At 37.0% G+C, this 10,674-nt stretch overlaps 1 protein-coding gene across 3 annotated transcripts; it reads left to right on the top strand.

Moving 5' to 3' along the window:
- The first annotated feature begins 263 nt into the window (after positions 1 to 263).
- On the top strand, positions 264 to 9,984 carry LOC149547677 (potassium channel KAT3-like). Of its 3 annotated transcripts, none has more exons than XM_089791755.1 (14): positions 264 to 392; positions 983 to 1,214; positions 4,072 to 4,287; positions 4,364 to 4,516; positions 4,783 to 4,840; positions 4,961 to 5,278; positions 5,407 to 5,646; positions 5,764 to 5,862; positions 6,002 to 6,034; positions 6,285 to 6,470; positions 7,465 to 7,659; positions 7,874 to 7,949; positions 8,181 to 8,957; positions 9,084 to 9,984. In XM_089791755.1, exons 1-14 carry the CDS (start codon positions 350 to 352, stop codon positions 9,269 to 9,271), a joined length of 2,814 nt encoding a protein of 937 aa, XP_089647881.1. In that variant the 5' UTR covers positions 264 to 349; the 3' UTR covers positions 9,272 to 9,984. The 3 variants fall into 3 exon arrangements, with proteins under 3 accessions (XP_089647881.1, XP_089647880.1, XP_089647879.1); XM_089791754.1 differs by having other exon boundaries at positions 292 to 865; XM_089791753.1 differs by having other exon boundaries at positions 300 to 871.
- The last annotated feature ends 690 nt before the right edge of the window (positions 9,985 to 10,674 follow it).

Here is a 10,674-nt window from a genome sequence, read left to right on the forward strand (position 1 = left end):
ATAAGCTTTTCAAATGACACACTTAGAAATCACAAACACTTGTTCGATTTATTTTCAATTAATTACGATTAAGAAACTCCCAATAGATTTTAATCCTTAATACGTTTTTTTAAAAATAAGCAAGAACCCCATTAATTGCACGATGAAACCCTTTGTGAAGAGACATAATGATGTTTGTGGTGGAACGCAACCCCTACCATTAAATCAAACTTTTAACTCCTTTCACCTTGTCTCTTATTTATGCGGTCGATAAAATTATAAATACCCTATAAATGTCAATGAAGTCAAAACACTCGTCTGAGCGGCTGAATCGACTATTAGATCGCGTGATAAACTGTGTATCGCATCAATGGAAACCAGTGGGACCAAAATACCGGTGTTAAAGATGAGAGGTAGGGCAATGATCTTCACATTTTTTTAGGTCTTGTTTTTTCGTAGCCTTGAATTATATGATGTAGACTCTACAGTCACGAGCAGGGGGGGGAAGTGGGAGACTTCTAAATTTATTGGCAGCGCCGCGGAACTGACACATACAGCCAAAGTTGGCTACTGAATGAACTATCGTTTTCTGTGAACCGAAATTACCAGATAAGCGGCTAAAGCTTATTAGGGTTTAGCTTGTAGACAACTTTAGCGGAAGACTGTACTTTTGGTAGGGAGTCAACAAATAGCGGCAATTTACATTCATTTAGCAGCTCATCAACGTTGAATTCTGTCCGGAAAGATGGAGAAAATTGTATTGTTGAAGATGAGAGATTATTAGCGGTTGGATCGAGAATATGCAGGAAGGATATACTGTTTGAAAACATCTCACACGGAATGGACCCGGGCTGCTCAAATCGTGGATCGATGAGAGGAAGCAGCGGTACATGTGAGAGCGAGGACGAGGACCCCCCTTGCTCCGACTTTATCTCTTGATAAATTGTATTTTGTGGAACGCTTTACAAGAGTCTTATAGTTTTTCTATAAATATAATTTGCAGGTAAATCTGTAGGGGTTTCAGGCCAGGAGATTCGAACCTTGAGCATGGGGGCTGGAAAGAACCACTGGTATGATGGATTTATGTGTATGGCGAATATCGGAGACGAGCAGTTGTCTGTGGAGGACAGCCACTTCACATATTCCAGCGGCATGTTGCCATCGCTGGGAGCGCGGAGCAATCGGAGAGTTAAGCTTCGGAGATTTGTTATCTCGCCTTACGATCCGCGTTACAGGTATTTTTCGGCTTTTATTTTGAAAATATATTTTATTTAACGTGTACGTCTGTTCTTGAAATGGCGTAATGATAGGCATTTATGGTGCGTTAATGTGTTTTCTTCTTGTACACCTGTCAAACATGCGTTGTTTAGAATGGCCTACTGTGAGAGTCCGTTGATTTGTTTTGGTGTATTGAAAGGCAATTTTTGCCGGCATTGTGCGGTATTTATCAGCCGTGCCTAAGCATATACTTCGTTAACAGAGATGCGCGATAAGTTAGATCCGATATCGATTTATGTTCAAGTCGAGTCATAGCTGCCGAAACTTTTGGCGTTGTGCTGAATAATTTGAAGCCGCGTCTTGCAGGGGTTTTATTTTATCTATGTGCACCATTTGTCAGTCAGTAAATTTGAAGGCGTTTCTTTTGGTCATTTTCTTAAATTTTCTTTTGCAGATTCGTTTGTAAAGAGTCCGTCCGTCCGTCCATCCGTCAAATTCTTTGTGGTCATTTCACAAAAACAAATCATTAAAGAAATGCTTGCAGCACTCAAATTAGAGTGGCCAGGTCTCGGCTCATGACGTCCACACGCGTCTTTTCAGAAGTAAATTCGGTTCATTTCTCTTATCTCCAAGAAGAAAATATCTCGATCTTTTACTCTTTTGGTCAGAAAGAGTCCTAATTAAATGCCGTGTCTTTGATTAAGAAATGGAATCCTTTTGGTTCACGTTATTCTTGAAACACGGATTGAGAAGAAAACACTTCGTCATCATTCAATGGCCACCCGATAAATGAACTTTAACTCGAAATGTGAAGCTGTACAGTACAGCTCAAAAGAAAACCACACCTGTTATCTACTTTAGCTATAAATCACGTTCCCAGTGACATCTGATGTAAAACAAATGCAGTGTACAATTTGTCTCTCAACTACGTTTTGATAGGTTACGGGACGGCTGAGTGCGATGCTCTTCGTTCTGTCAGGGATTGGGAGTTATTTTAATATAGTTTAGAGCGGGATTGGAGTTCGATATACCTGCCAAATCCCTGTAGCTCATTTGTCCTTTTCTGCCTTTCATTCCGGAAAGTTCTTTCTAAAAGGTCGCCATGGAATGATGACAAATTTCTTCGAGATTCATCAAGATTCCGAGTGCACAAGGAATTTTCACTAGTTTTACAGTTTCACAAAAATCTGCAACGGAAAATGGACTTCATATTATTTCCATTGTAACCCAGTTTTTCGATTTAATACACAACTGAAATGTTAATTGAGTAGCGAGTTTCAAAGCCATGACATAGTTAAAAGCTGTTTTATGGTCTTTTATCGAGTGATTGTAGTTGAGTGGCGCAATTATTTGAACAGCCTTGAACACGTTAACACGAGGCTTACCGAATTCTAGACAGACGATGGTGCCAATCATTTTACGTATGTAGCATGGTTTGGATTGCATCACTATCGACAACGTGGATGATGGGTTGAGGTTATCTCTCGATCTATCGAGGGCTTTGACGGGTGCTGTGTTGAGGTAGGGGGAATTGGGTGATGGAACATTTTTCTTCTTCGATCCACCACGCCCTAGAAAAATGGAGTATACTAAAGCAACTTTTCTGGATTGAGCTGGGTGAGAATCTGTTATTAGAATCATGAAGTTCTAGAAGAAATTAGAAGAAATCTGATGATGCTCAAGAGTCACAGAGAGTTCTTTTAAGGACGGATCACAGAATATGGTTTAAGATTGAATCAAATTTTTTTCACATGATCTAATTTAGCAATAAAGTAGAGATTGCCCGCACTGATATGGATCTCCTCCACTTTTCTCTGGTGGATTTTCTGGAATCCTTTTCAAAATCCAGAGCTGTTTTTGGTTTGTACATCTTTAGCAAAATACAACTGCTGCCTCCAAGAATGCAGTAATTGTATTAGATATGCAAAAGTATTTATATTTTTTTATCTGTTTGCAAATTATAGGAAGGGAAGCATCAGTTCTCCCGCAGTGCTTTATTTCTAATGTATGACTGCCCAAAATTTGTAAGCATTTCTACCGAATCTAATTAACAAGATTCCAAAAGGAAAAAATTTCGCTGTGTTTGGTGAATCTGAATCTCAAAAAGAATTCTGTTTAATTTTTTAATTTATTTTTTATCATTGTTACATTTTGTCTGGAATGATATTGGCTAAAAATCCTTAAAACACAAGCTTTATGAAAAGGATTGGAAAATGTATATTTTTCAATCTTGAGACGAAATATTGAAACTAAATATTTAAAATACCTATATTCTTAGATCCTTCCAGGAAATAACGTTGGGGCGCAACTGTTGAAATTTGTCTTGACCACAGGAAAGGGCATGTTCACAACTAGAACGATAACATCTTATGTGAATAGGTGTCATTTTCATTCTGGTTCTACAAGAATGGGACCCCGATGTCGCCATAAAATGGAGACGGATTTCCATATTCCAATATCTCGCCGACTTTTACTTTTCCCCGTAGAATTGATTTCTACATAACTACTTACTCCTTAAATACAAGGAAATACTTGTATTGAGATTAACCAGCGCCTATTTTAACCCTTAATGGAGATTTGATTATCCGATGATCACGCGCTCTACTTTATATTAGTAGATTGACTACTATATTTTTTAGCGATGTCCTTCGATAACGATTCAGATATTCACTGTTCAAATGATTTTCTTTGTTCATGCGGTGTCTCGAATCTGGAATCTTGTATGCGACGTTCCAATCATTCGTACAGCGGACTCCGCAGAAACCATAAAATACCAATGGGCTGTAACAGAAATTTTATAACATTCTGAGAAAGTGACTGTTTTGATTCATGTGCAAAGGTATCTGAAAAGTTAAATTTTGTCCAATATTGCAGGGCATGGGAGACATTCTTGATCGTGCTGGTTATTTATTCAGCATGGGTTTCACCGTTTGAATTTTCCTTTATTGTTGCGCCAAGTCGACCATTGTTGGCTGCAGACCTTGTAGTCGACGGTTTTTTCTTAACGGATATAATCATGACCTTTTTCGTTGCATTTCTCGACAAAAGAACATACTTGTTAGAGGATGATCACAAGAATATTTCCAAAAGGTAATTTTCCGGTGTTTCTGGGCAGATCATTTTTTCAATCTCAAACGGAAAATAATGGTCTGTGTTCTATTTGTAGGTACATTTGCACATGGTTTCTTTTTGACGTTTCCTCAACAATACCATTTGAGGCAATTAGTTTCATCTCCAATCTCAGAACAAACTTATCTTTTGGCGTTCTTAATATGCTCCGGCTCTGGCGTTTGAGGAGGGTCAGTGCTCTTTTCGCAAGGTACTCCCCTCCACTCGTTCACGTCTGTTTTTAACAATTCGTTGCATGTTTCTTCAACATCACAACACATAACTACCTGGAAGTTAATTTGGCCTATTTTCTCCTGATGACGGATCACAGATTGTGGCTCAACATGTTGATGTAAATTATTTTAGTGGATTACATCTGATCACAAAAATGATGTCAAAATTTCTACATACTCTAATTAAAAAAACTTTACAAATTCTTCAAGCATTTGTCAAAAAGTTGTGTTTAAATCCTTGCAGGCTTGAGAAAAATATCCGATTCAACTATTTTTGGACACGCTGTGCAAAATTAGTGTGTGTAAGTGAAAGAAATAAGTTAATAACCGAAGTTTTGAGTAACACTGAAAATTCACCTGTGATTGCACAAAGGTAGAGAGTTAACATAAATTTGAAGCTACAATTGGCTTCAACTGTGCAGGTTACTCTGTTTGCAGTGCACTGTGCGGGGTGCTTTAATTACCTTCTGGCAGCTCGGTATCCTGATGGGAGGAAAACCTGGATTGGTGCTGTAATTCCGAATTTCCAACAAAAAGATCTCTGGATTCGCTATGTTGCTGCAATTTACTGGTCCATAACTACTCTTACTACTGTCGGGTATGGAGACTTACATGCTCAGAACACGAGGGAGATGGTGTTTGATATCTTCTACATGTTATTTAATCTCGGATTGACTGCATACTTGATAGGGAACATGACAAACCTAGTTGTGCATGGCACGAGCCGAACAATGAGATTTGTAAGTAATCTTTTAAAACAATGATGATTATTTCTTTGAAGTTGAACCCAGAAATCCCTCCAGTTAATATTCTACTGTGATCGTAACTGACAAACTTTACTGATGTGTGTGGTCACCTATGCTTGCAGAGGGATACAATTCAAGCAGCATCAAACTTCGCATTTCGAAATCAGCTGCCGCCACTTCTGCAAGATCAAATGCTAGCTCATCTGTGTTTGAAATTTCGAACGGAGGGTTTACAACAACAACAAACTTTAGACGATCTCCCAAAGGCCATCCGCACAACCATTGCAAAGCACTTGTTTTACCATGATGTTGAAAAAGTATATCTGTTTGAAGGAGTCTCCTATGATTTTCTTTTCCAGCTGGTTAGTGTTGTGTGAATATGTTAATGAGACGACTACTTTTGTGCCTTACAGTTTGTTGGTGGGTTATAGAAAAATGCACGGAAGAATTTAGGTTATAATATCTTTTATGTTCATTAGGTTTCAGAGATGAAGGCAGAATATTATCCTCCAAAAGAGGATGTCATTTTGCAAAATGAAGCACCTACAGATTTTTATGTGTTAGTCTCAGGTGCTTTGGTAGGTATTCGTTCTTGCCAATAGAGCTTCTAAGGCAAATCTTTCCATTAAGTCCCTTGTATCAAACAGTGCACTGTAAAGCTGTTTGTAACAGTTACATGAAGCTAATGTAACATTGGTTTTTCATTTTATATTGCAGGAAGTAATAGTATACAAGGATGGCTCACACCATGTAAGATCAAGCCTTTTCATTTCATAATTAACACTATCACTCTCATTCTGTTTGTGGTCTAGAAAAGATACATTTTGTATAGAAAGTTTTTTTGATAGCACGACTTCAGATAAATAGTTTGGCAGTGAACCCGTCTGTTATTCCTAGCTAATAATAGAATCTTTAATCTTTGCTCTGTTGTCCACTCCGTGTTTAAAATTAATATTCCAGTGATGATGATTCTAATGTATATTGTATACTGCATTATCAGATTCTTCGACACTTGCATGCAGGAGATGTTTTTGGAGAAATTGGAGTCCTCTGTTACAGGCCTCAACCATATACAGTTCGCACGAAGAAGCTTTCCCAACTTTTGCGATTGAACCGTAGTTCTTTCATGAATATTGTTCAATCCAATATTGGAGATGGAACAATTATCATGAACAACCTCCTTAAGGTTCGTAGCTTTCAGGCTCTGTATGTAACCTTGTCATATGAAAATATAACCTTGAACAAATCACCATGGATGTTTTCAACATAAGTTATTCATGAAATCTGAAGCATACCCAGTTAGATGATCAACGGTGAATTACTAATTAAGTTGCCAAGCTGTGTCAAAGTGGAGTTATTCAACCATATATTAATGTAGTTTAAAAAAATGCAAATCACAGGCCATGTTGTTGCTTAGGATGAAACATGAAATTGTATGCAATACAGAGGATGAATAAACTAATAACAAACGCGCTACGTAGCTAGCCTAGTCACAAAAGATTGCAATTTATTCCATCGCACATGGGTGTCTAGACTTAAAATGAATTATATTTTATATACCAGACCCTCTTCTATGGAGACCTCCACTTGTAGACTTCAAAGACTAAGAATTTAGGTATGCCTCGAGTGGATGCATCTCGCATCTCAAAACAAGTCAGATGTCTCTCATCTAATGCTTTGCTAATTCTGACTGAAACCAGTTCTCTAATAATTTAAAGCAATCGAAAGTAATCTTCAAGGATGCAAATGCTTACGATAGTTCCATTGTGTGCGAAAACCATCATTCATCAATGCCTGGTTAATGATTGTCAAAATTTTCAGCTGATTGCTAGGTAAATGTGGCCCTAGGTTCATCATTAACTAGTGATTGAGAGCGCAACTAAGCAATATGTCACCGTTCAAACAATGATAATATAAACTACTACAGCTGAGCCAATGTGATAGCAGTGGAAAGCACTTGAGCTTACTTGATAAAGCCTCCCATGATTACAACAAATTCTCCCATTTGTCACCACAGTGAACAAAACATCAAATCTGCAGCCATTCGTGCAAATTGGAATTGCTATGAAGCATAATTATTGTTAAGATATTAGACAATAAGCTTAGGAATTAACTCGCCTCAAAAAATTTCTCCCATACTTCGCCTGGCAGGCAGGCTGATCTTTTATGTATGATTGCAGAGTTTAAAGGAAATGAATGACCCAGCTTTTGAGGATATCTCGAGAGAGACAGAACAGTTGCTAGCAAATGGAAGAGTGGATGTGCCTGTCAGTCTCTGTTTTGCTGCTTCGAGAGGAGATTCTCTGCTTATGAAGCGGTTGTTGAATAGAGGGATGGACCCTAACGAATCAGACAACAGCAGCCGCACGCCTTTGGTAAATTTTAGAACAACTTTTCTTATACTTTGTTCAATTGTATCTTGCATTTAGTTTTTAGTATATCTTCACCCCTTGCTACTGCTGACATGTTTACTTTTGAAGGCATATATTTTGATGTGGAAAAAGACAAATATAGCAGTCTTTTTGATATTATATGTTCAGCACATTGGAACAGCAATATGACACAATCTTTTATATATTCTGTGCTCAGCACATTGCAACGGCAAATGGATTCAAAGACTGTGTGCACCTTCTTTTAGAGTATGGAGCAGATGTAAACAGCAAAGGTACCCTTGGATACTTGTTTGCTCATTCTAGAAGATTGTTGTAGATTTCTGAAATGTTGTCTCCAGTAGCTTGTTATTTAGTATACGCTTTACTCTGAAAGTGAGCTTAAAAGTCCGTTCAATTGCAAAAGCTGGATAATCCAGTGATTTTTATATTTTCCGAATCACTGATTTTTCATTGTACAAAATAAACTTCTTCGGCCTTGACCAAATTCTGCCATTCTAAAACAGATGAAGAAGGAAGTGTGCCTCTATGGGAAGCGATTCTTGGGCGACATGAATTGATAGCAAATTTACTATGGGAGAAGGGAGCAAATTTGAAGTCTTGCGATGTTGTCAGTTTCATATCGATTGCTGTACAAAGGAGTGACTGGGAAATGCTCAAAGATTTGCAAAGATACGGAGCAGATATAAATGCAACAAATGAGGAGGGATCTACAGCTCTTCATCTTGCAACTAATGAGGGATCCATTGATGCGGTCAAATGTCTATTAGAGCAAGGAGCAGACATGAACAAAGTAGATTGTAATGGTTCGACACCCATGGCAATTGCAGAAAAGCTAGGGCAAGAAGACTTAGTGGCATTATTCCAAGAAAAATCTCAGAAAACTAATTCACATCTTTGTATACCCATTAAAGATTCAGTATTTTCATCCTGCCCAGATGAGAGAAATTATAGAGAGATCACTAAACCCTCAGATCTTTCAGAGGAAATCAGTTTTCATCATTTTGAAAATTCAGTTGCCCCCGGGGCTTCCGGAACTCAAAGGAGAAAAAGGGTTAACAATTTCCAAAATTCACTGTTTGGTATAGTCACAATGCATTCTCACAGTAACCTCAGCGTTGGTGGAAAGAGTTTTGATGCCTCAAAATCCTTGCAAACAAATTCTTCCCTTCCTACAAGAGTAACAATTTACAGAGATCACCCAATCTGTTCGAAAATAAGCAATCAATCAAGGAAGCTGATACTTTTACCAGACTCAATTCAGGAACTTTTGAGAATTGGAGGCAAGTACTTATTCTTAACATTTCCTGTTACTTGACAATACTACTTGTTTCTTCTTTTGATGAGCTAAATAGGATTCTTATAGAAGATGTTGAAACTAGCTTGTAACATGGTGGTTAATTTTGCAGGTCAAAAATTTGGTTTTACTCCTGTCAAAGTCTTAAATGAAGAATGTGCAGAAATAGATGATATTGATGTCATTAGAGATGGAGACCGTTTGTTTCTTGTTGACATTGATCAGCTTGAAGATGCCTGTAAAAAGGATGACCGAGGAAGACAAATTATGTTTGAAGATGACATCTGTGAAATTACATAATTTTTCGATGTTGCCAATTGATTTAGAATGCAGTTTGTTAAGGGTTTTATTTTGCTGCACCTCATGGGATAGGTCCAAAGGGCTTTTTATGTAGCAGTATTTTCAAAGGACAAGCATAACCATTAACATAATAGACCATATTCACACCCTATTCACACCCTGCAAAATAGGTTTCAGTATGATTACTTGACTTTTAACTGACATTCTGTTTGCTCACAATCCAACTTATCACTGTGGGGGCATACAATTAACTCCTGACATTAACTCTTGGCATCTGAAACTCTTGGGAAGGTCACAAGTCCAAATTTCACTTGGGGATATGGTATGTATGTCTCATTTATAGTGCAGTTAGGTACCTTCTAAAAGGAGTATGAAGTAGTCCTATATCACTGTCACTATATATTAACAAAAAACTATAGCTGGTGTCCTGTATTATAAAAGAAATCAAATAGAATATTTTTCTATGATCACTTTAATTTCAAGATTTGGAGAAGGTAGGGGTCAAGCATCTGATGAGTTCAAAGCAAAATAAAATTGTACATGACCTACACTTCATCAGATATATGCATCCACAGAAATGTTGCATCTTCCTTGAGGATGACTAAAATGATGGATGATGTATAATTGTAAACACTAATTTGTACTATATGTTGAGATTGAATGAAATTATGTAAATAAAATGTAAGCACACTGCAGTGCTTGTATTTCCTAAATATCATAAATTATTTAACATCTTTTTAAAATAGTGAGCCTATTTTAAGGAAAGATGATAGCATTGAACAAAATCTACTCACCATTCAAAAGATCATAGATCTAAAATATTGATGTCAATAGTCTTTCTTCCAATTTACAAATTTGCATGTCTGTTATCAAACCTTCCATATAGATTGTACAAGACTTATGCCCTACTGCTTATTCATCATTGTAGCATGAGTAATATAATGACAAATAAACATTCCCCATTATTCTTCTCTTGACACAAACGCAATTATCTTTTTCCCTTAAATTAAATAAACTCCCTTGTGCCTTGGGATCCAAAAGGCCCAATCCACCTTTATTGTAAGATTGTATATGACATAAGAAGAGTGAAGGATCTAAATTTTTATTTTCTATCCTAAATAATCAACAAGAATTTTAGAATTATTTTATTCAATTCTTCAAATCCTTTTTTGGGGAATCCAACAAGAGTAGTAAAGATGAGTAGCCAAGAATGTCTAATTTATCACTTGTATTTTGTTAGCTTATGATAATATTTGTCTTAAGAGAAAAAAAACTAATTTTCAATATTAATATAAACCAATTGAATATATCATGAAAAGTGACTCCTAATAAATTTCTTTTAGCATTGTACCATTATGTTGTCATTGATGTCCAGTACTGGTGGTATTGTTGCTAGCTGGTTG

This window comes from Cupressus sempervirens, chromosome 7 (assembly GCF_028749045.1).
Source record: "Cupressus sempervirens isolate cs-2001-9-10 chromosome 7, ASM2874904v1, whole genome shotgun sequence".
Classification (NCBI taxonomy): domain Eukaryota; kingdom Viridiplantae; phylum Streptophyta; class Pinopsida; order Cupressales; family Cupressaceae; genus Cupressus; species Cupressus sempervirens.

Excerpts from the sequence above, each read along its gene's own strand:
- LOC149547677 (XM_089791753.1), top strand. The coding sequence starts at position 820 with ATGGACCCGGGCTGCTCAAATCGTGGATCGATGAGAGGAAGCAGCGGT. Across the intron at positions 1,215-4,071 it reads CCTTACGATCCGCGTTACAG|GGCATGGGAGACATTCTTGA; the intron begins GTATTTTTCGGC and ends CCAATATTGCAG. Across the intron at positions 8,958-9,083 it reads GGAACTTTTGAGAATTGGAG|GTCAAAAATTTGGTTTTACT; the intron begins GCAAGTACTTAT and ends TTAATTTTGCAG.